The sequence below is a fragment of the Mastigoproctus giganteus genome, chromosome 5 (genome assembly GCF_048544385.1).
Source record: "Mastigoproctus giganteus isolate SK-2022 chromosome 5, ASM4854438v1, whole genome shotgun sequence".
Classification (NCBI taxonomy): Eukaryota; Metazoa; Arthropoda; class Arachnida; order Uropygi; family Thelyphonidae; genus Mastigoproctus; species Mastigoproctus giganteus.
This window is the reverse complement of record NC_143579.1, coordinates 11,845,698-11,872,547: the sequence shown is the minus strand read 5'-3', so window position 1 is coordinate 11,872,547 and position 26,850 is coordinate 11,845,698. Positions and strand designations below refer to the sequence as shown.

Sequence of the window (26,850 nt, the reverse complement as noted above, 5' to 3'; positions counted from 1 at the left end):
ACCTAATTTACTTAAACTATTATCAAAAAATTATATTACGACGGATGTAATGTTCTATCTAATGTAGATGGCATTAATCCGATTTGGATAATATTGCATAAGATATTTATAAATTGTTCCTATTTATATATATATATATACAGTGAAACTTCCCTGTAACGGACAGCCATGGGGAATGAAAATGTGTCCGTTAGAGAGGTGTCCGCTAACAAGAAGTCTGAGGGAGAAAAAAAAAAGAAAGAAAGAAAAATCGTTAAACGTTTAATGTAAAATTAAATTAAAATATATACAGATTTTGAACAATATTTTTGTAAATAATATACAATTACATACACAAGTGATAAAGAAAAATCGTTAAACGTTTAATGTAAAATTAAATTAAATTATATACAGATTTTGTACATTATTTTTGTAAATAATATTATGACTTTATCTTAAGAAAAATGCATACAGTAATCACTTATTTTCTTCTGCACCTTCTTCCGGCTGATAATTTTGTTTTCAACATTTGTTTGGAGTGAAGAAACCATCGAAAGTCCTTCCGTATCTTCTTCAGCGGCGAAAAACATTTTTAAACGATTGATTTCTATGAGCGCTTCTTCTATTTTCATCGGTGGTTCATCGTTAATATGTTCTTCGACAGAATGACCTCCTTCCATTTCTTCATCCTCATGAGGAACTTCTTGAAAAATATCGATGATAATGTCGTTGATATCTAGAGCACCATCTTCTGTATCTTTGTAGCCAGGGTCACTTGTAGCGGAAGTATCGTACATTATCAATAGATGTTGAAGTTCTTGTTCTTCTTGGTGCTCCACATGCTGTTCACAACTTCAATTTTTGCATTTGAGAAGCCAGACTTTACAAAACAGTTCACGACAGTTTGTTTTCTAATTGCGTTTACTGAAGAGGAAATCCATTGAATCGCATCTAGGATGCTGATTTTCTTTGCAAGGTCACTTGCACATGTTACATCGTTCATGTTTGCAATGAGATGTCTTAAAATACGTTTTTCTGTAGTGAAGTTTAAAATTTTTTATTATCCCTTGATCCAAGGGCTGACACTCTGCAGATGTGTTTGGTGGCAGAAAAATGATTTGAATGTTGGACAATTCAATGTGCGGGTGAGATGCAGCATTATCCATGAAAAGAATAATTTTTCTGTTTTGACGAATCATGTTTTGGTTAAATTGACTTATCCATTCGCTCGTGATATCTCGTGTCATCCATGCTTTTTTATTAGACTTCCAGTCAACATCCAAAAGATTCAACTTTATGCCCTTGAAACAACGAGGATTTTGTGGGTTTCCTATAACAGGAGGTTGTTCAAGTCTCCCAGCATATTTGTACACAATAGTACAGTCAAGCGTTCCTTAGAAATTTTTCCGCCCTGGCACTTTTCATTTTTTAGACTCGTTGTTTTTTCAGGAAGAGCTTTAAAAAACAACCCTGTTTCGTCACAGTTGTAAATATCCTTAGCTTCAAAATCACGACATAAATCTTCCAATTTGACGGTCCACTCTGTTACAACCCCAGTATCAACAGATCCACCTTCACCACTTACGGTTTTCCAAGAAATTTTATGCCGAGTTTTGAACTTGTCTAGCCATAGAAGCTTTGAACTCATTTACTCCCATAGATTTCGCAACCTCCAAAGCTTTTTCCCTAATAATAGGCCCATTAATGGGAATTTTTTTAGCACATGCACGACAAATTTGAAGTCCAACAGTTTTCGGGAATGATTTTTGAACCTGATCATTTCCGTGTTGCCAAAATTGTTTGAGCAGTTCATTTTTTTTCTTTAGGATGTCGCTTACCTGCGTCTTCCCGATTTTGAATTTTGCAGCAAGATTGCGAACACTATTTTTTTGCCGATCATACGCATTAATGAGTTCGACTTTATCTTTTAAAGTTAAATGTTTACAAGAAGACATTGTGCACTTCACACGACACTGAACAAAACTGAAAAGACAAAAGGCCGACCGTATTCCCCTCCCCCTGCACAGTAATAATCAGAAGTTTTACACGTGCCTTAAAATTCTTGAAAAAGGGTTTAGAACCGCGACGTAAACCTTGATAAAATTCAGAGAATCGGAAATAGAAGATAAACACACGATTGAGGCAATGCGTGGAAGAAAAGTTCCTAGAAAAAGGGCCATGAGCTCTCCCGCAGTCCGTTGTGGGGAGATCAAATTAAGTGCTAATCTAAACGAAACAGTGCAGATTGCCTGTCTGCATCCGTTAAAGAGAATGTCCACTAGACAGAAGCTGCAAACACGTTAAAACCAATGGAGGTGAGTTGGGGAATTTGAAAATGTCCGTTGTAGAGAGAGAGAGAGATGTCCGTTAACGAGAGGTGTCCGTTAGGAGAAGTTTCACTGTATGTATATATATATATATGTTTTTTTTAATATTTTTTTAGGTAAGCTAATATTTTTTTTATCTATTTATACATATATATTTTTTATCCTTTTAAAGGTAACTATAACAGGTTTTGACTTAAGTGATTTTCGCCAGTGCTTGAAAAAATGGAATGTGGCAATGCAGGCAATGCATGCTCAATGTCAGCATTTAGGACTTTCAGTTTGCTTACCTGTGTACTATGAACAGCTAGTACTACAGCCACAAATATGGATGGCACAAATATTAAAATTTCTTGGAGTTCCATGGAATGATTCAGTTTTACACCATGAAGAATTAGTTGATAAACCTGGTGGGATTTCTTTGTCAAAGTAAGAGCCGGTATATTTTACTTATTATTTTATAATTGTTATAAAAATACATAAGCTTAATTTTTTAAATTCCATATTCCAGTACATACTACTCCTTTTTCATTATGAGATAAGTAACACAATACTAATGAACAAGTTCCTAAACTAAGTAAAAAGAACTATGACCAAAATAATTTTAAGTATGCTTAAAAATGAATGTTAGAGTTCCCCAAAGTTCTGTTCTTTCACACATTATTGTTCCCTCTATATTAATTACCTTCTTCCACTGACAAGTGGAATCCACCTCATACTTTTGCTGATGAGTTTTCCTGTGTGGAAAACCCTGCTTGGCATAAACAGCAACATCTTAAATATCTACCCCTAATTTTGAGTGAGTGGGAGTATTGAGGAAGAAGACTTTGTCCCATGCTCATCTTTAGCAACATTAAGATTTTTAGACAAGAATACATCTCTTCATTGAGAATAGTCCTTACTTTTCACCTGGACATTGGCATTATCATCAGTGTCATTTCTCTGCATTGAAAGAAAACTTTCTCTTTCCCCATTGTCCCCATTGCTTTTCTTTTAAGCAGCTGAATCTGAATCTTTTGGTGAATCTGTACAAATCACAAATCTATCCCCCTGACCCAAATCTTTGAAACTTTTCGTCTCTATCTGAAGGAAAACAATTCATCAGGCCACTTTATTCGTTAAAAAGAAATCCCCAAAAAATCCAGGACTTTTCTGGGTAAACAAGGATGTCATAATTTTCTAATTGTAATGTCATTCAGAAATAAAACTGTGCTATAGATATTTGTTAAAGTTGGGGCAACTTGTGGCCATCAACATGAGTTACATCAGTGACAACCACACTACAAATAAGGAACATTTCTCTGAAAGAGAAGTATAATGCTACCAATTCATAATTTGGTGTCCCCCTCCCCCAGATGGCCATTTGAATGAACCTCATAAAAAAAAAAATTCAAGTACTAATATAGAAATAATTATCTACAGAAAACTAAGAACACAGAAGATCACTGAAGGGCATGTGAAGGATATTCACATGTCCTTCAGTGATCATATCTGAAGCCTAACTGTTGGCTGTAGCCAGCAATATTTAGCCATCTCATTGAGGTAGGATTAGCCAAAAGGCCTCAAGGCTCATCAATTGCAAATGCTGAAATCATGGAATGGAAGACATGATTGCTACAATTCAACTGTCAGTAACCAAAGAGCTAAGCAAGCTTCCTTAAGAACTGTTTCTTTTAGAGTGATGTGCAATCAGTGATGCCTCGAGTCAACTACTATGAAGGACTACATACATGCATCCATTTCCTTCAGAAAGTGGGACCTGCACACATAGGATTTCGGGTTCTTCAGACTCTTTCCCATGTTACTTTATTTTTTAAAAATGCATGCATTATTCATAGCAAAATTCCTTTGTTCTGCTGTGTACTTTCTGCAAACACCTGTAGTTTTATAACCATAGATGAAACTTGGCTCATTCTGGAGAATGATCCTACTTCCCTAGTTGAAAATTTTTACCTTAATGCATTTCTGCCTTGTAGTGATTGTAATGGAAGGATGGTGTATGTGTTTATAAGATTACTCTGTTCAGCAGTTTTCATCTGAGTTGGGTTTTTTTTTTTTTTGTCAGCCAGAATTAAGGCAGTTTCTGTGTCAGTCTTACTCGTGGTAATATATTGCCCTCCCTCTTATCAACTATGTTTGCTATTTTTAGTTGTTGGCTCTCTCAAATTGCTTAACTTCTTCATATTATCACAGGCAGTCTAAAATTTAGCATTCAATTATCAAGTATACAACTACTCTAAAAAAATTGCCCTCAGTGCTGCTGGTTTTATAGAGTAGTTGTATACTCTCTGCTACACTGAAAACTGTCATCTGCATTACTACGTCTGACACTCATCTTGATTATATTCCTACACTTTGGCTGCTCTCACCCTAGAAAATATTTCCTTTTTCTTCATTTCTGATCAAAACCCCTGAGGTATATTTTTCTGTTGAGAATAGAAAAATCTGCTCACCAACATACTACACTTTCCTTCTCATAGAAAATATCTGGATTATGATGATCTTGTTCAAGGTTGGGATAACAAAGCACATTGTGGCAAACCCTTGTGTGTTTAAACATGCCTTGTCCTTACCTCCACATAATCACTTGCTTATGGCAGTCTGTTATTGTCAGCTGATAATAAATGTTTCATATCTCATCATATTTCAAAATGTCAGTGTACTGAACATTGTCAGTGGATTAAATTTTAGTTTAAAATAAACCACAAGTTAAACACATGGGGACTCTGCAATGGGCCATATTATGCTATTCATTATGCTACTGTGGTCCTTGAGGTTGTCGCACACATTCTCTCAGATATGCCAGACAAGCTGTACTTGCTACTTGGGAGTCTAAAACGCTAATGGAACTGATATTCGGGTGACACTCAAGTCAAATGGACCCAATTTTGGTGAAGTCCATACGGTCTGTGACAGCCAAATCCTTTGCTTGCACCTTCACGATGGTGGGACTGTTAGTAATCCTGGGTATAACCTCCATGCACAAGTACATGGAGGGTGACCAGCCAGGTGTGAACCAACATAAGTAGGGGGTTGAGGTGTGGCACCCACACCACATGGAGGAATGCCGCCCCTCTGTGTTACCAGGCAGTACTAGGTGGTAGATGACTCTCATCAACCGGTGCAATACCACCACTTTGCTTATTGGAAGCTTGAAGTGGTGGAACCCACGTTTAGTCTCCAGAGCTAAGTTCTGGTCAGCCCTTCCCCATCTCTTCCATCATGCAGTATGATTGATGACTTTTGAGGTAATGATGAACATTGTGGTGAGATCCAATCTTCCTTAGATTTCGAGGGTACAGCTCTCAAACGGTGTTCACAGGCCGGCCGCTAGTTTGTACACCGGACCGAATCTATTGGTAACTCTCTAGGAGGCTTCCGGATCAGCTAGTGTATAATCTTGCTACCTCTACTCTGCCAGATAGTGACTGAAGGGAGTCCGAGTTGTGTATGCAGGGGGGCATTGTCGAGGCCACGTTATGTCAAGGATCTGGGTATATTCTTACAACGTGTACGCCATATCCAAAAATTTCATTACTTCATACAGCATGTCCCACCTACTTTTTCTTACCATTGAATACACCATGAATTGTCAAACTAATAGCATTAGCATTAGTAGAGGCATTTGATGCAAGAAAGCAAGCTTATGCTGCATCAGCCAAAAAAAAAAATAAAATAAAATAAAAAAATAATAAATAAATAAATAAATAAAAAATAACCACTTTCACTTCACCGCTCTGTTCGTTCGAAATACCTGTCCAGCTGAGCCTTAAACTTATTTAGGCTATCAACTTCCACGACAAGGGAAGGAAGTTTATTCCACCAGCTGGCTAAAGATTTCCTCACGTCTATCCTACATCTGTCTTTTCTCAATTTGAATTTATGCCCTCTCAGGTGATTACTCTGAGCAAGAGGAAGAATCCCATCAGCATTGAGTATTCTCAAACCATTCAAGGTTTTATACACCTCTATCAGATCGCCTCGCTGGTGCCTAGTCTCTAGACACTGTAATTTGCAAAACTTAAGCCTTTCTTCGTAAGAGCACCCCTTTGTTCCATTCATTAATCTTGTTGCCCTTCTTTGTACTCGTTCCAGCATCTCTACATCCTTCTTGAAATGAGGCCTCCAGACCTGTATACAGTACTCTAGGTGTGGTCTGACCATTGCCTTATACAATGGAATAATCACCTCCTTATCCCTGCTAGAAAAATTCCTATATATCATCAACAATACACCATGAGCTACTCTTCCAGCCCGTCTACACTGCTCAGAAAACTTCATATCTGCCTGCACAACCACCCCCAGGTCCCTTTCATTCTCTACCACTGTCAGTGTAGTACCACAGAGTTGATACGTTGCTCTGAGGTTGCTGTTTCCCATATGTAGTACTTTAGAGTAAGTAATAGAGTAAGCTTATCTGCGAAAAGATGCTAAACCTCCCAAACACTTCCTAATTCATTTCACAAATATACGTGGTCTCAATGATGTCCATTTCCACTTGCAGTCTGCCAAACCCCATGTACTTGTTCTGACAGAATCTTGGTTATCGTTGATCATCTCAGTTGCCCAAATTATTCGCTCTATGATTCCTTTCACCTCAGAGGTGGTACTTGTGCATATGTCCGTTCCGATATTCCCTGTCAGAGACTTGATAATTCGGAATCTCCTCTTTTTGATCTCCTCTTGCTTAAAATCTCTCTACCTCATTGTCAAATTCATCTGTTGTGTCTACCGTTCTCCCAATTCCACTAATCACTTGGAGCTCTTTGACTTCCTCTCTTTGCAACTTGACTTTCTCCAGTCCAACTTTCCTAACAGTGAGGTAATTTTCCTTGGTGATTTTTATGTTCACAACTCAACTTTTTGCTTCCGTAAAGGTGAGTACAGTGGTCTCCTACAGTTTTTAAATTCTGTACAGTGGGATAAACTGACGATGTTACCAAGAGTAAATTCTAAGTGGGAAGCATTCAAGGAATTAATCGTGGAAGCTACTAAAAGTTTCCTACCTATTAAGAAATATTTTTCAAGGTTTAGGCCTAAATGGTTATCTAATGAACTAATGAGACTCGTAATAGAGAAGAAAAATGCATGGGATGCATATAAATTATCAAGCGACTCAGAAGCCTGGCAGATATAAGCTAGTCTGTAATCAGGTGACAAAGGAGGTTAGGCAGGCGAAGGCAGATTACGAGAAATCCTTGGCAAAAGATGCTAAGAAAAACAGCAAGGATTTCTTTACTTATATAAACTCTAAAAGGAAGGGGATGAATCTGATTGGTCCACTTGACATCAATGGTTCGACTGTTGATGATCCTGCTCAGATAGGAAACAAACTGAATGAGTATTTTGCATCTACATTCACACATGAGGAATTATTAAGGTTTGAAAATGGCAGAAGGTTATCAAATTGTAGCAGGATACTTAATGATTTTGTAATAACTGAAAGAAAAGTGGAGGAGAAATTGTTGAAGTTAAACTAAGAAAAGCACCTGGGGTGGATGGGATCTATCCAGTTATATTAAAGGAGGCGGCAAAGCAACTAAGCAAACCCTTAGCCATAATTATGAGAGCGTCCTTGGACTCAGGGAAGGTTCCCACGGACTGGAAATGTGCAAATGTATCCCCAATTCACAAAGGGGGATCGAAGGGTGACACGAGTAATTACAGACCAGTTAGTTTAACTTCTGTTCCGGGTAAAATAATGGAGTCACTGGTTAAAGTTGCATTGCAGGATCATCTAGACAAGACTGCAGCAATAATTCAGACACAGCATGGGTTTGTTAAGGGAAAGTCTTGTCTGACAAATTTGATAGGATATTATGATGTGGTTACAAAGGAATGCAAAAAATAATTTTGATATCATATATTTGGATTTCAGGAAAGCTTTTGACACTGTTGCGCATGGAAGACTATTGTACAAATTGGAGCAGAATGGTATTAAGGGTAAGTTGCTACAATGGATAAAAGGATGGTTAAGTGGGAGAAGACAGAGGGTGGTGATCAATGGGTGCTGCTCTTCTTGGACTAATGTTATTAGTGGAGTCCCACAGGGTTCGGTGTTAGGTCCACTGTTGTTTTGTGGCTGACCGGGCTAGCCAGGTGGGTAAAGTGCCTGCCTGGCAACCCAAAGGTCGTGGGTTCGAATCCCGCCTCGGGCTTGGATCAAAGTACTGCAAAAACCTTGGGAGGTGCACTATGGCCACAGAAGCCGATGTGCCAACAACTACCACAAAAAAAAAAAAAAAAAACCTGTTGTTTTGTTTATTTATCAATGACATTGATGAAGGTATATCAGGCTTAATGTCGAAGTTTGCAGATGATACAAAGCTTGGCAGGGTTGTTCATGACAGTAATGGCAGTGTGCTACTGAAACAGGATCTAGATAATTTGGGCAGATGGGCTAAGAAGTGGCAACTGAAGTTTACCCTTGACAAATGCAAAGTACTGCATATGGGTAGAAGTAACCCCAGAGAAATGTACCAACTGTGTGGTACTACACTTAAGATGGTAGAAAATGAAAAAGACCTGGGAGTAATTGTGCAGTCAGATATGAAGTTTTCTGAGCAATACAGACAGGCTGCCAGGGCAGGTCATGGGGTTTTGTCAATGATATATACAAATTTTGCTAGCAGGGAAAAGGAGGTGATTATCCCTCTGTATAAGGCAATGGTCAGGCCACGCCTTGAGTACTGTGTACAGGTCTGCAGGCCTCATTTTAGGAAGGATGTAGATTTACTTGAGCATGTACAGAGAAGGGCAACAAGATTGGTGAGGGGAATGAAGGGATCCTCTTACCAAGAGAGGCTTAAGTTCTGCAAATTGCAGTGGCTGGAGACTAGGCACCTGCGGGGTGATCTGATGGAGGTATATAAGGCCTTGAATGGGTTGAGCACACTGAATTCTGATGGGATCCTTCCATTTATTCAGATTATGAACCTAAGGGGGCATAAATTCAAATTAAGAAAAGACAGATGTAGATTAGATGTGCGGAAATTTGCCTTTAGCCAGCGGGTGGTTAATTGCTGGAACAAACTTCCATCTGTCGTTTTGGAAGTTGATAGGTTGAATAAATTTAAGGAGGAACTGGACAGGCATTTGGAGGGAATGGTGTGATTTTTTTTTTTTTTTTTTTTTTTTTGGCTGATGCTGCATAAGCTCATACACTTGCTTTCTTGCATCAAATGCCACTGCTACTACTACTATTACTACTACTCCAGCTGGCTTCCGTTTCCTAGTCACACCAACCCAGCTGGTCGAGATGCTGAGGCTTTTGCAATTATTAATGACTTTGCACAGATTGTTCATTTACCTACAAGAATACCGGACAATCCTAACCATATAGCCAACATGCTTGATCTTTTTCTCAAACAACCCTTCTAAGTATACGGTCGAAGTGAGAGGTCTTTTAGGCACCTCAGATCACAACTTGGTGATTGTCTCTTCTCCAATGAAGCCTTTATCTCATGGCTATTCTCAACCTCATATTGTTTGGCATTACAAAAATGCAAAATGGGATGACCTGCGAGATTTCTTTTCTTCTTTTCCTTGGTCGGATTACTGTTTCAAAACTTCAGATGTCAACGTTTGCTCAGATCATGTCAGTGAAATTATTCTTGCAGGAATGGAATACTTCACTTTAAAATCTCGTCCTTTATCTAAACCTTGGTTTTCCAATAAATGTGCTAAGCCTGTTCAAGAGAAGAACATTGCATACCGTAATTGGCTTGTTTGTAATTCTTCAGTTTCATTTTATGAAACTGAAGTAGCCGAGCATGAAACTGAAATGGTAGCCGAGCATTCTGGTCTCTTGCCAAAGCTATTGGCCGCAACTTTTGCCCATCTCTGCTCCCACCTCTGTCCAAACAGATGGTTCTGTTGTCACTTCGGCCAGGGATAAAGCTGACCATATGAATCCCAATTTTCTTCCAACTTACGTATTAATGATCTTAGTAAAACACCTCCCGGCATTCCCAACACACTCCATTCAATGCCTCCTGGGATCTTCCATCAAAAGGATGTCAGAAGGATTTTGACTAATCTTGATGCTAAGAAAGCTCCGTGTCCTGATGGTATTTCTCCCATTGTTCTCAAAACCTGTGCTCCTGAACTTACTTCTGTTCTTTGCCGCTTTTTTTTTTTTTTTTTCACTTTCTTATTCCAAAGGTGTTTTTCCTTCTGTTTGGAAATTTGTTCATATCGAGCCAGCTCCTAAAAAGGGTGACAAATCCCTCCCATCCAATTATCGTCCCATTGCAACTACTTATACTCTTTCTAAAGTAATGGAGAAATCAATTAACCGCCAACTCTTAAACTACCTAGAAACCTTCCATCTGATCAACGATCACCAGTATGGATTCCGTCAGTGTCGATCCACTGGTGATATTCTGGCTTATGTTACCCATTTATGGACTAATTCAATGGAAAAGTCGGTGAAACACAAGCAGTTGCTTTTGACATCTCAAAGGCTTTTGATTGTGTCTGGCATAAAGGTCTTCTAAACAAGCTTCCATCTTATGGTTTGCCAACTGTTTTTAGTAATTGGTTATCCAGTTTTCTCTCTAATAGCTCACTGAGAGTGATGGTAGATGGCTCTCTGTCTTCTAACTTCTCCACTAATGCCATCCCCCAAGGTTCAGTTCTTTTTTCCTCTTGTATATTAATGACCTTCTTCCATTGACTGGAAATCCTATCCATAGTTTTGCCAATGATAGCACATTGCATTCCACTTTCCATTTTAAGAAACCTTGTTCTGCTCAATCAGCTTCAACTTCTCAAATCTGCTGCTAATTCCTTAAATGCCGATCTCCAGGTGGGCGAAGGCAACTTAGTTGATTTCAATCCTTCTAAAACTCAGTCTTGTCTTATATCTCGCAAAAAGGATTCTTCTGCTCCTATGCTTATCTTTGGTGACACTCCGATTTCTAGGCAAAATGATATATCTCTTTTGGGGATTACCCTGACTTCTAATCTCTCTTGGCACAAGCACATTACAAATATTGCTTCCTCTGCATCTAAAAAACTTGGTTTTCTCTTTTGCTCTCGGCGTTACTTTTCTTCCAAACAGCTGCTCACTCTGTATAAATCGCAAATCCGCCCTGCCATGGAATATTGTTGCCACATCTGAGGTGGTGCCCCCAAACCTCTCTCAGGCTTCTTGATTCCATTCAGAAGAGGGCAGTTAGGTTAATTAATGATTCATCTCTAACAGAGTCTCTCCACTCGCTGTCTCATAGACATACTGTTTCTGCTGCATGCCTCTTCTATTGATATTTCCATGGGCACTGTTCTTCTGAATTGGCTTCTATAATTTCCGCTCTCTCTTTCAAAACAGTCCGAACATGTGCTGCCACCAGCCAACATCCATTTCTGTCCAACTCACTGAACCAACTTTTCATCTTCCTCGTTTATTCATTCAACTGCCGTTTTCCGGAACAACCTTCCTTCGTACGTATTTCCTGAAAATTACAGTCTACAGAAGTTCAAGTCTAATGTCAACAAATATCTCCTTTCATTTTCTCAACCTCCAACCCAAGCACGGTACTAAGTACTATAAGTTCCAATACCTCTCGTGTTTGGGGTCTACATAAAAAAAAAAAAAACTATGCTGTATTTCTGTGAAGTTTCTGCCATATGTCAGAAGAGGAATGACTTGAACATAAGTTTCTTCTGACTTGTTTGAATATGTAATTAATGACAGACATTTTTGAAACTTTTCCTAACTGGAGATGAAATGATGAGCATTTACAAGTCATCTCAATGGAAGACTTGTTATTCCCCTGAACCAAAAAGGGTGGAAAGTGTGCAGCAAAATGGAGGCTGCGTTGCCACCATTTTTTTATTGTGATGCTGCTGCCCAACATTAATGTCTTCGAAAGGGACAAAAAATTCTACTTTGACATCTTTATGATGTAGTTCAAAGAAAAAGATCATCAAAATAGAACTGAAGTCTGGTGTTTCACCATGATAATGTGCAGTTCGTTCATAACTACATGTACAGAGTTTTATGGCCAAACAAGATTTGCTCAAGTCCATTGATCCCCATATTTCCCAGATGTGACTTTTTTGTTTTCTAGACTGAAAAAACCCTGAAAGGATTACAAACATAAAGTGTAACATTATAGCTCAGCTTTCCAGAAGGACTTCTAAGAGTGGGAAAGTCATTGAGCTATGTGCACAGCCTCAGAACACTTTCAAAGAGAATTAAATTGCTCACTTGTAAGTATTTACTCTATATTGCTATATTGTAGCAGTCCGTATACTTTTTGAACAGCCCTCATATGTTAAAAGCATTTAGTCTATTTTTTTATCTCTACTTTTCTCTGGTGTACCTCTCTAGAACTTCCCCTCATGGATGCACAGGTTCTGGTTTACTTGTATTCATTTCACAAGCTTCTATCTAAGACTTTACTATCTAACTACTACTACTACTACTACTTGCTTATTTTAAATTTTAGTAAGCCATGATGATTCTTCAAGTTAATGGTTTTATTCAAGTCAAATCAATTTGCTTACGAGAACTTTCAAGAGAGCTCAACAACGACAGTGGTTATCATTGCACGTCTATAATGTTTAGCATTGTAAAAGTTCTAGCTTTATCTGATTTTGTGTATGGCAAACCAAAAAAACAGGAGTAGGGTTTTTCCAAGGTTTCCATGTCCATATTTGAGTCTTTGGATATGCTTTCTTGGTTTGATTTTGTCACTGGACATTATTCTGGATCATTTCAAAGTCCGGAAGTAACATTTCAGCCAATTTCTATCTTTTCTGCCCTGCTCTGTGTAAAATATTTAGGTGTCATTCAGTCTCTTTAATGTTTATAAATTTCCTTTCTGATTTCTATACTTTTGATGGATTCCTAATTGTTGCTAAACATGGCAATTTTTTTTCAATTTCAACATCTTATTTTATTCGGCATTCACCAAATAATATAAGAATTTTGTGTATTTTTTATGTAATATATAATAATAATAATATATATTATGTATGTAAGAATAATATATTTTTGGCCTACTTTATTTATATTGAAATTGAGTTATATGATATGTTATTTACTTTATTCTATTTTATTTTGTTAATTTTTTTTACCTCATTTTATGTTAATTTTATTTCACCTCACTTCATATTCATTCCTTTTAGCTCTTCACCTCATTAATTTCTTGTGCATACCGTAGATTCGATCATAACAACCTTCTATACATTTTCAACCTATTACTTTATATATATATCATCATCATCAGCCATTTTCAATCAATGTAGGATGAAGATCTCTGCAGCAACTTTCCAGTACCTTCTGTTTTGTGCAATGACCATCCATTTACTACCCACAAACTTGTAAATTTCATCTGTCCATCTCTGTTGTCATCTTTCAGGTTTTCTCTTAGCTCCTTTTGGGTACCATTCTGTTATATATATATATATATGTTTTAATAAATAAGACAGTTAGGTGTGAAGATGGAAATGTAAATTACACAGAATACTAAAAGAAAAAGGATAGCAGAAATATGAGAAAATGTAGGTGCGAAAAGCAAAAAAAGAATGTGAATATCCTATATGTTATGATAAATTATAGGCTGAATTGTAAAGCCAGTCAGAGAGGAGTGACCTGTAAAGTAAAAATGATTAAGTCAAAATGATAAATTAATAAAAGTAATAGTACAAATAAGGGTGGGTAAATTTGGCATTAATTCAAATAGGGGGGTAGAGCAAATATGCAATTAAATCTGATGTTAGCAAAAGTAAATATTGATACATGATCAGGTTTTCTTCAGGGGACTACACCTGATCATGCATCAAGGACTGCATTTCTATGCTTATCCATAACTGTGGAAGAGAAGAAATTTAAGAATAAATCAAGTGAGATCAAAAGGAGAAAGTAGTATAACTCTTACAAAGTATGGACAAGGTATTCCCAACGCAGTGTATGTTATATAAAATAAATAAAGGTAAATCAGAAATTAAAACTAGTTGTATATTATAAAAAAAAAAATTAACTAAGTACAAAATTCAGGTATAACATGCAAGTAGAATTTGTAAAAAAAGAATTTGGAGCAGGCAAATGATATAAGGATAGGGAAGGGATAAAAGTGTATCTGAGTAAATGAAGGCAAAGATAGCAAGAGATTAATTTAAGGATATTAGGAACGTTCATATCACCCTCATATTGCACTAATAGCTTTATGAATGGGAAAAAGTAGAAGTAGAAAGTACTGGGTTAGCTGGGATCGTAAAGCCCATTCTTTTAGTAAGGACCCTGACTATGTAAGTTAGTAAGAAAAAGAGACTAATACCAAATGCTTGGTTATTCGGAAGTTGAAAATAAGAGTCAAAAAAGGCCAAGATCTAAAACCGAAAACAAGAATAGTTTGCTAAAAAGCGTATAAAATCGATACCTGTAATATTCAAATAATGCGTAGCAGAGAGAAGAAGAGATGGGAAATGACAGTGTGAACATATACGGTTCAGCCGATAGCTGTAATGCCTTATTACAGCAGTACATGTATGCAGTGGGGCCCCAACATTCGGTAGTAATTCGTTACATAAAATCCATTGTATTTTGAAAATATTGTAAGTTAAAACCAATAATACATTGATTTCCTGTAATTCGTTCCTCAACAACATAAAATAGGTATTTCTTATATGTTATACTTCATTTTTACATTAAAAATGAGTATTTAATAAACAGTTAAAACATCTTAAAATAAAAAGCAAACAAATTAGCATTTACCTTAGACTTTTAAGTGCAGAGCTGATGAAATCAATGGTGGTGTAGTGGTGGTGGTGGGACTATATCAGGCGTCTTTTCAGTCTTTCGTCTTTTGCTTGACTTTGAACAGTTTCTTGGCAAAGAAATTGTCCAAAGTCAAGCAAAGTGGTGTTGGGTGGCAAAAATTTGGATTGAACAAAATCAAATTGTGACTCAAGAGATTGAACAAGTTTGGGATCATGGTCCCTCGCATTATCCAGCAGCAGCAGTTCCTACATAGGCAGCTTATTTTTCTCTTCACTGAAGGACAGAAAACTCCAAGCTACCATTCACTGAAGACATACAGTATCCTGTAACCCAGGCCTTCTTGTTACTGTGCCAAATCACTCCCAGCATGCCTGTGTCAACCTTTTGTTGTTTAAATACTCTGGGGGTGTTAGAGTGACACACACACACACACACAAGCAAAGGCTTCAGCTTAAAATCTCGAGGCATTGGCACCCAACAGGAGAGTGAGCTTATGTTTCATAGGCTTATGCTCAGATAAATCATCCTTAGTGATGTACATTCTGGGCATTTGCTTCCAGAAGAGGCCGGTTTCGTTAATGTTAAAAACCTTCTGGAGAAGATAACCCTCCTAATCAACAAACTCTTGGAATTCAATTTCAGCTGCTTTTTTTTTTCAGCACTGGATGCCTTCCCATGCCTTTCAATGCTTGATATTTGCCCTTTTATTGAAATGCTCGAACCAGCCTCTGCTGGCTTTAAAGTCTTCAAAGCGCACAGCACTGCCATGGTTGATGGAGCCTTAAGTTTCAGATTGTCACAGATCTGAAACAATTGCACAAGTGATGTTCCATGCACTACACGTTGAACAATAATGTTGTTGAACGATAACAGACAACTAATTTGTTGAGAACAATCATACGAGTGACGAAAGATGAAAATTTCCACCCATGTATTGTTCGAGCTATATCGGAAAGTCATCGGTACCTGCAAATATCATCGGTCCTTAAAATAAGAGATCATATGGAAGGTATATCGGTTCCTGAGAATATCGGATGTCATCATAAGTCGAAGTCCCACTTTATATCAAAGTAACAGTTTCTAACATACAATGACTAACATGAAATCTGTTGATGGAAAGGATAGAGATGACCTAAAGGGTAGAACATAGGTAGAACAAGTTCTAAAGGTAGAACCTATGTTATACCTTTAGAACATATCCTTTCTTTCCTTTCCATCTCTATCCTTTCCAGCTAAAGAGGCGCCTCTGTAGCCAGGTGCAGTGCGTAACACACACTTCTTAATTAGACTGGGGTTCGAGCCCGTGACCACCTCATACGGAGGATGCGGAAAGGTCAGGCAATGACCACCGCATATCCCTGGAGCAATATGACCTTAGTTGCTAATGCTCCTAAAAACCAAATAATAATAACAACAACGAGCTAAAGATTTCATGTGATTCCTTTCCAGCCAAAGATTTCATGTTACTCATTGTATGTTACAAACTGTTACTTTGATATATGTGTACTGTAATAAGGCATTACTTATACATACGCTATACTTTGTTTGATACATAATGGCCATGCCATTTGGTCCTAAATCTATTAATTTAGCCTACATTAATTCTATACAGGGTGATTCACTACCAGTGCGACAAAGTTGCAGGAGGTGTAGGGGGCACAAAGACGAATCGGAATCACGTAGCATTGTGGGGTCTGAAATGCCTTCGTCATGCGGTAGAGGACGTTGAACGGGAGGTCGCGTGAACAGCGATCCTGCTGGAAGTCAGCATTTGCGAACCGGTTCCCGAGGCAGTAGGATGGACGAGTATTCAAACGTTGAACTGGCCGACATGCACCTCGCGTATGGAGCTGTGGACTGTAACGGGCGCGCCGCTCTGTGCTTGTACCAGGAACATCTCCCGCACAGGCGTGCTCCTCATCATATGATTTTCGCACGTGTGCACAGAAGGTTACGTGAGACTGGTTGTTTCACGAGAGGTGCCATGAATCGAGAGCGAACGACGAGGACGCCAGACAATGAGGAGAATGTCCTACGTCTTGCAGAAGGCAATCCGAGTACGAGTACTTGAGTGATAGGCCAACAATTGGGTATTTCCCAATCCACTGTATGGAGGATACTGTCAACAAACCAAATGAGTTCATACCATCTGCAACACGTCCAATCATTGGAGCCTGTGGATTATCCACTCCGGAGGACTTTTGCTACTTGGTTTCTTCAACAGAAACGGTTCGCAAATGCTGACTTCCAGCAGGATCGCTATTCACGCGACCTCCCATTCAACGTCCTCTAACGCATGACGAAGGCATTTCGGACCCTGCAATGCTATGCGATTCCGATTCGTCTTTGTGTGCCCCCTACACCTCCTGCAAGTTTGTCGCACTGGTAGCGAATCACCCTGTATACTCCTTCTATATGCTTAAGCACTTAGCAGCCATTTTGTCATTTCTCGAATTGCTGGACTTGTCAAATACTGTTTTCAATATCTTTTTTGAAATTGGTATTTGCCCCTTCTTTCTTGGAGTATTTCATTCCTATCTTCCATATATCTTTTACTTGTCTGTCTGCAGAATTTAATTATTCCGCATATCTGCATTGTGGTTTCCAATGTAGATATTCTTTTTCCTTGCCAATGCTTCATTTGTGTATATCTGTACACTTACTTATTAAAAACGACTATAGAGGTCACTAATTATCAGTTTTTCACAGTTCTCTTTCAAGTCAGTTTTATCGCTATAAATTAATACGAGTTGTAGAACTGTCCCTGTGTGTTGGCTATCAACCATATATGTTCGCACTGTCATTTCCTGCCTCTTCTTCTCTCTACTACGCATTACTTGAATATTATAGGTATCTATTTTATATGCTTTTTAGCGACTATTCTTGTTTTCGGTTTTGGATCTCAGCCTTTTTCGACTTCCCAATAACCGAGCATTTGGTATTAGTCTCTTTTTCTTACTAATACTTACATAGTCAGGGTCCTTACTAAAAGAATGGGCTTTACGATCCCAGCTAACCCAGTACTTCTAATATCTTTGTTTATCATTATACTTTCTACTTCTACTTTTTCCCATTCTAAAAGCTATTAGTGCAATACAAGGGTGATACGAATGTTCCTAATATTCTTAATCTCTCATTATCTTCACCTTCATTTATTCAGATACACTTTTATCCCTTCCCTATCCTCAATTCATTCCCTAGCCTTATACCATTTGCCTGCTCCAAATTCTATTTATATATTCTACCAAATTATATTCACCAAACTTCTATTTGCACTTTTACCTGAATTTTGTACTTAGTTAATTTTTTTATAATATACACCTAGTTTTAATTTCTGATTTACCTTTATTTATTTTATATAACATACACTGCATTGGGACTACCTTGTCCATACTTTGTAAGAGTTATACTTCTTTCCCCTTTCCCCTCACTTGATTTGTTCTTAAATTTCTTCTCTTCCACAGTTATGTACATGTATAGAAATGCAGTCCTTGATGCATGATCAGGTGTAGCCCCCTGAAGAAATACCTGATCATGTATCAATGTTTACTTTTGCTAACATCTGATTTAATTCCATATTTGCTCTATCCCCTTTTTGAATTATAAGTAAGTCCCTGACTTACGTAAGCCCAAGTTATGTAAATTCAGATTTACGTAATTTTTTTTTTTTTTTTTTTTAGGATTGTGAAATTTAAAACAATAAAAAGTAATAATAATAAGCAATTGATAATGACGAACATGGCACGCACAAATTGTACAAGTGAGATATGGAGTAAAAAGCTTAAAAAATAGGAATGAAGAGAAGATTCTGAAAATTTATTTATGCTTTTTTTTTTCTTTTTTTTTTTTTTTTTTTTATGACTGAAGATATCAGTGAAGGGAACACACATTTCACCATAATAAACTAAAAACCCACAGAATTCCAGTTATCAGTATTATTGCAAATGCAATAAGATCGTGTTTACTACCTGTTTATAATAGATTGCACTTTGCACTAATGGAAAAGACCAATAAACAGGAAACTACAAATTCTTTTTATTGTTTTATGGTACTGACCTCCAGAAATGTGCTGTAGTAAAATGTGAGCTTGCGTGAGGGGATAATAGTGTGTTCCTTCTTAACCCTGTGAAGTTCTTTACTTTACAGAAAATTTCATTTTGACCATTATCATGGTGCCGACTAAAAGAATAAGCGACAGCAGTACTAGTAAATTTACCAAGAAAAGAAAAGTGATCGATTTGGATCAGAAAATTAAAATAAGGATATATGAAAATGGTCAAATATTAACATGTATCAAATAACAAAAAGTATCGTGCGAAATTCAGATTTGCCAGTGTCAACGGTGGACACAATAACAAAGGACATAGACAGAATAAGAGAAAGGATCGGCACCAATGAAGTCAACTATAATAACCAAGGCTACAAAATACATATCGGTTTTTACTGTACAGTAACATGCGTTTTTTCTTCCGTTTATGTTTTCTTTTCTTATGTGCCACTCTGGCTACTTCACCGCAGTCACCAGATAAAGTGTTTAATTGAACTAATTAAAAATACAGTAGGATCCGGATAAGAAGTTTTCCAAGGGACTGGAGATTTAGAACATCTTATGAGGGAAAACTTCTTAGAAGGGAAAATGACGTAGGGGTATGAAATATTAACTACACAAATAAAAATGAAAAGACGCACATACATAAGTTAAAAATCATTTTTAAGTATTTCAGAATTTATAAATATTTTACTCTGCTTATGGGAAACATTTTTAAACTGAGGATTTCTAATTGCTTAACATTCTGTTCATTAAACTGAGTGCTTTCACAATGAGTTGCCCTGATATTGAACTACCTTGAATAAGTCAATAGTTAAATATCGCTTCGACAGTGGATTCTCAAATAGGCAACACTTTGCCAGTGGATTCTCGGCAGATATCACCACCCCTTGGTGGTGGTGTCTGCTGAGAATTAGCAACATTAGTCTTCTCTAGTGGCAAATGTGTTGCTTATTCGAGATAGTGCAATATCAGGGCAACTCGTGAAGGCATTCACAACTTGAGATGTAACAAAAGCAATGCTATTTCACTTACTTCAGTGATTTACTACAAACTAAAATGGTGCTATGCGCTAACTTGTTCGATTGCCAAAATGTTTATATTTTTTTAATATATAAAAATAAAATAATTTCTATATTTAAAAAACATTAACTGGGAAAACATCATAATAACACGCTGTGTATTCTTTATTATGAACTTTTTATGAAGGAAAACTTTTTACTCTGGAAACTTCTTACGCAGGAAAACAATACATTATAATATACAGTGGAATCTCGTTAATACAAAGTTCAAGGGACCTAAATTTTCACGTTAATAACGAGGTTTGTAGTAACGAGGTCCCCCAAAAGTGTTAAATTTTTACTGTTTTTTTTTTTTTTTGGTACATACTGTACATCTAAGAATAATAATAATATCAAAAATAAATTAATAAAATAAAACAAAAGCCTTGTCTAACAATACAGTAATAGGAATAATATATTTTTTAAAGATTTTATTTGTGAGATAAACTAAGAGAAAAGAAATAATAATGGGAATGAAAATATTGTACAGTATATATTTTGATATATACAATATTTTAGTATCACAGTAAAAAGAATTACAATCTTAATATAAAAGTAGACATACAAACCATTAACTTTTTAATAAATTGATCTAATTTAAAGAAAGAATCCAATGTTTGCACAGTTTTTGTCTTATATGCATTTTTAACTATAGCACAGATGTTATCAAATGCAGTAGTTGTTTCTTTATCAACGTTACTGCAGGCCAACACAGTTTATGTTTTATTATGTTCAATGCATTTTGGGCATCTTTTTTAGATGGCAGTGTACACGCTTCTTCACTTCCGCTGTCGCTGGTAACAAAAACATCATTTTTTTGGTACCCGGCAGCTCTGGTGTTGGCGTTGTAGTGGTAGCAACTTCATCATCCACCTTCACAAACTCTTCAAACTCAGCAAAATCTATGTGCTCCTTCAAATTCCTCTATTCCTATCACATTCATCTGCTGGACCATGTTTTTTGATGATATTCTCTCCAAAGCCACTCTTTCTGAAGCAATTGATTATTACACTTGATACAATACTGTCCCAAGCAATAACAAGATTACAAATAGCATCCAAGACATTCCAGTTTGGCTGCAAATTCCCTCCTATGTTGTGGATCAAGTATCTTATCAGGTGGGCTCTATATGTTCTCTTGAGGTTATAAATAATGCCTTGATCCAGTGGTTGCATTAAACTGGTGGTATTGGGGGGTAAAAACAACAGCTGAATATTTGTCAACTTAAGTGTCTCGGCAGAATGTGCTGTAAAACAGTCTAGAATCATAAAAATGTTCCTTTTTTCTGAAGCCATTCTTCTGTCCAATTTTGATAACCAAGACTAAAAATTTGGACCATAAGCCAAGCACTTCTGTTGGCCTCAATTAACTGCTTTAAAACATCTTGGCTTGGAAAACTTACCAATCACAAGTGGGCATAGTTTTGTACTGACGTCTGAATTGCAGCATAACAGAACAGAACAGTGAGTTTGTTTACTTAATTTTCCACCGTGACAAGACTCTCCTCGAACAGCAAATGTTTTTTGGCAGCAAATTCTAAAATAAACCTCTCGTCAAAATATCCTTTGCCTCATATTTTTCAAGGTTGGACCAAACAGAACACAACCAGTTTGTAGCCTTTTCTTTGTTGACTAATCCAGACTCACTGCAAATATTTCGCAAAACCAAATTATTCCTGTCATTAAATCTTTGGAGCCAGCCACTGCTGCATTTGAAGTCGCTAATCCCATGTTGCTGAGCTAGATAATTTGCCTTTTCCTTCAAAATCAGACCTGATATTTGCAAATTATATGTTCGCATTTGTTGGTACCACTCAAAGTTTTGTTTCAAGCTCCTCGTGTTTTGCACCACAAATTCATTTCCTGTTTTTCATTGCCACTCCAGTGTCATGCACTTCAAATCTTTTTTGGTTTTTCAGTCTTGTAGATAAAGTAGGTAAAGGGATGTATTCCTTTGCAATGTCCGTTTTGCTTCTTTCCATCCTATCTTGTATAATTTTTAATTTAATTTCCAGGCTTAATTCTGTTCGTCTACGTTTTGTTGCCATAAGATTTAATATAAACAAATTTTAAATTAATTTAAAGACAAGTTCCGAAAAAAGACATCAGCTCAGATAAAATGGCACAAAAATAGATTGCTGTATACGATAGCAAAAGATTCTTTGAACTGGGGTAACAATTGCAACTGACCGTATTCCCATGGAGAGCGAGGGAATGCATATAAACAACGTAGAAAAACTTTATTCTTTTGTTAATTTAACTCATTCTTCAGAAAGATGTTTTTCAGAGTGCACTTGACGTAGCTACCATAAACTGCTTTTGTTTACACAAAACTAATTTCTACAAGTCAGTGCCATCATTCGGGAAGTAGAGAGCCAGGTGGCTGGGGGCAATAATCAGATTGCTCTGACAATATTTATTTCTCACAGGGTGAAAAAGAACTTTAATACATATTAACCGAATTTTGTAATAAACGAATATATTTACATAGAAAAGCCTATCCTTTCACAGGGGAATGGTATGTGCTTCATATAAGTGAATACTTTGTATAAACTGAGTTTGTATTAATGAGATTTTACTGTATAGAGTTGAAATTGGGAATTTAGAAACCAAACATAGTAGAGGGGAAAACGTCTTAAGCGGGAATTTCTTATCCAGGTTCTACTGTATATAACTAATATATAAAAAATATATAACTATTTTTCTTCATTCTTCTGAGAATATTGTGTGGTTTTTGTAATTTTAGCATATCAGAGATATATTTTATTAGTCAGCAATATTTTATTAGTCATTCCTGAGTTACGTAAAACTCGACTTACACAAGAAGTCCTGGAACGTATCTCTTATGTATGTTGAGGACTTGCTGTATAGCCAAATTTACCCACCCTTATCTGCCAGCTACCATTACTTTTATTAATTTATCATTCTGACTTAATCATTTTTATTGTACAGGTCACTCCTCTCTGATTGGCTTTACAATTCAGCCTATAATTTTACTTAATTCATCATAACATATAGGATATTGACATTCTTTTTTTCCTTTTCACGCATACATTTTCTCATATTTCTGTTATCCTTTTCCTTTTAGCTTTTGGCATTCTGTGTAATTTACGCATCCATCTTCACACCTGTTATTTATTAAAACATGCATATATAAACTTCTGCTTCCTTTGCTGCTGCTTTGCGCACTGTGGTGCATTTGTCATATCTAATTTATTTTTATCTTTCCACTACTACTCCAGGTTTTATATAAGGTTTTATATATATATATATATATGCATAAATACTTGTCTTCATCATGTCCTTCCATCCATTTGCATGTATCAACTCAACTTTCAGTGGGCAGATTTTTATGACATTTTATATTTATTTCTTTTAGAAAGATTCTCTAGTCCACCTCAAATTTTATTACAATCAGCCAAATAGGAATCCAGCAATTATTATTTCTTTTTTCTATACAGTGTGGGTGGTAAAAAAAAATCATAAGCTAAATGTGGTTTTAATGCAGAATTTAGACAGTCCACGCATGCTTTTCATGTATTGTTTATGTAAAACTTTTGAACATGCCGATGAAAATGCAAGGAAAATGACGAAGAAGGCCCTACATGTGCTAAAAATTGATTGGATACTATGATGCAGTCACAAAAGAACTGGATGCAGGGAATAACTTTGATATTATATACTTGGATCTTAGAAAGGCTTTGATACTATTGCACATGGAAGACTGCTACACAAATTGGAGCAGTGTGACATTGGAGGCAAATTGCTGCTATGGATAAAGGGGTGGTTGAGGGGGAGAAGACAGAGTGGTAATCAATGGACACTGCTCATCGTGGACTAATGTTATTAGTGGAGTCCCTCAGGGCTCAGTGTTGGGTCCATTATTGTTTTCTGTATTTATAAATGATACTGATGATGGCATATCAAGCTTAATGTCCACGTTTGCAGACAATACAAAGGTTGTCAGGGTTGTCAAGGACACTACTGACACTATGCTGCTGCAACAGGATCTGGAAAGGTTGAGCAGATGGGCTGAGAGGTGGCAAATGAAGTTTAACATTGACAAATGTAAAGTACTACACATGGGAAACAGCAACCCCAGAGCAACGTATCAACTCTGTGGTACTACGCTGACAGTGGTAGAGAATGAAAGGGACTTGGGGGTGGTTGTGCAGGCAGATATGAAGTTCTCTGAGCAGTGCAGACGGGCTGCAAGAGTAGCTCATGGAGTATTGTCAATGATATACAGGAATTTTTCCAGCAGGGATAAGGAGGTGATTATTCCATTGTATAAGGCAATGGTCAGGCCACACCTAGAGTACTGTATACAGGTCTGGAGGCCTCATTTCAAGAAGGATGTAGAGCTGCTGGAACGAGTACAGAGAAGGGCAACAAGATTAGTGAACGTAACAAAAGGGGTGCTCTTACGAAGAAAGGCTTAAGTTTTGCAAATTACAGTGTCTGGAGACTAGGCACCAGCGAGGTGATCTGATAGAGGTGTATAAAGCCTTGAATGGTTTAAGCATGCTCAATGCTGATGGGATTCTGCCTCTAGCTCAGAAAAATCACCTGAGAGGGCATAAATTCAAATTGAGGAAAGACAGATGTAGGATAGACGTACGGAAATTTGCCTTTAGCCAGCGGGTGGTTGGTTGGTGGAACAGACTTCCATCCCTTGTGGTGGAGGTTGATAGCCTAAATAAGTTTAAGGCTCAGCTGGACAGGTATTTTGAACGAACAGAGGGGTGAAGTGGAAGTGGGTTTTTTTTTTTTTTTTGGCTAATGCTGCATAAGCTTGCTTTCTTGCATCAAATGCCTCTACTAATGCTAATGCTAAAAAACATGAATTCAAAGAATGTTTAAAAGCTTAGGAAGACCGGTGTGTGTGCATGCACACATGTGCACGCACACATTTCACCATAATAACCCACAGAATTCCAGCTATCGGCATTATCGCAAATTCAGTAAGATCGAGTTTACTGTCCGTTTATGATAGATTTCACTAACAGAAAGCCGAATAAACAGGTGACTGCTAATTGTCTTTATTGTTTTATGGTTGTGACTTCCAGAATTTCGACTGAACCACGTGGTACCGTCAGAGACAATCGTAGGGTAATCTCCAGTACTGCGGTCTCCTGCCCCGATTAAACAGCATGCTGTCCCAATTAAGCGAAGTAAACCCTGGCTATTTTCTCGATTGGTTTCTGTTTTTTAAGATTTGCCCCAAATAAATGGCTGCCCTGATTAACCGGTGGCCCAAATAACCGGAATCCACTGTATTATAATACTGAAATTTTCACATTTATAATACTGAAAAATTAAGCCCTTGCTATTTTTTTAATTTAATGAATAAAAGATTAATGCAAAATAATTACAGTAAAAAATCAATTGAAAACAATTCACAAAGTTTTAACATAAATTCTGAAAAACAATTTTCCTTCCTGAAGCTGACAGTGCTTTTCGACTATACAGTTGAAAATTCGGGAAGGAAAATGGTTTTTCAAAATTTACGTTGAACTTTTTAAATTTGTGTTTTGATTTTATTTTTTTATTTTATTTTATTTCAAAAATTAATTTTTGAATTGTTTTTAATTGATTTTTTACTTAATCATCTTTTGTTAATCTTTTATTTGTTTTAATTTCTGGAGAGTATCATAGAAGTGTTCTACTTATCATATTGAGGTAAATTTCTCTTATTCTTCTACCAATTTCCTCATTAAATTTACTTCTCAGGTCTTGCCCTTTATTTTGTCTCTATTGATCCTTTGCATGGCACATTCCTTACTTGTAGCTGTGTTTTTCAGTTTTAGCTTGATTTTTATTATTACTGATAAATATTTGAATTAATATCTGCTCCTGGCAGGGTCTTTGCCCATATGATACTGTTTCTAAAATGTTTGTTTATTAAGATATATAGGTAACCCTTATAACACGTTACTTCTACAACATGGTTTTGCTCTACCACAATTGATAAATTGTGCCAATCCTTGCATAACACGGTTAGAGAATTTTGGTAAATCTCGCATAACAGGGTATTTTTGAGCTTTTGTGCAGGGGAAACCCTGCTATTATGTTGGATGTAAATTTTCAACGTTTCCACTCATTTTGAATCTCCGCTGTTGACTCGCTAGTCAAAAAAATATTGAGAAATCCCCATGTTACGTTCTGTGCTATTGAACTTGTGGAAAACTCTAGATTTCAAAGTTTTATTACTATTGGATAGCACACCAGGCCATCCAAAAGATTTAAGTCCTTCAAATGTTGAAGTTTTGTTCGTACCACCACAGTTGTACTAGGTTAATACAACTTATTTCATTCAGCCATTAGATCAAGGCATTATATCCACCTTTAAAACTCATTCCATCAGAAAATCTTTACAATGGATTTTTGAAAAAAAATTGATTCTGAATCTATTGAAGTAATGGAGGCATGGAAACATTTCTCGATTGTGGACTGTATCGGAATCATAGCTTTATTGCTGAAAGAAGTAGAACCATCAATGTTAAATGCGCGTGGAAAAATCTATGGCCAGAGTCAGTTAATTCAGGAAATTTGGTTGTACTGGCAGAAAAGGGAATCGGTGCAATAGTAAAACTTGCTACGTCGGTAGGAGGGGAAGGTTTTGATGATATGACTACTGAAGTCCTTGTGGGTAGCACAGTTGATAGAATCACCCTCCTCCACACACACACACAGGGTGGAAAAGACC

General features: G+C 36.9%; 1 protein-coding gene across 1 annotated transcript in view; it reads left to right on the top strand.

The window, feature by feature from the left end:
• LOC150085172 (protein-tyrosine sulfotransferase 1-like) overlaps positions 1 to 26,850 on the top strand; it is a 112,045-nt gene that overhangs the window by 78,557 nt on the left and 6,638 nt on the right. Inside the window, exon 5 of the mRNA XM_090373061.1 lies at positions 2,479 to 2,732. Coding sequence (XP_090229187.1) covers positions 2,479 to 2,732 — 254 coding nt within the window. The remainder of the gene's footprint in view (positions 1 to 2,478; positions 2,733 to 26,850) is intronic.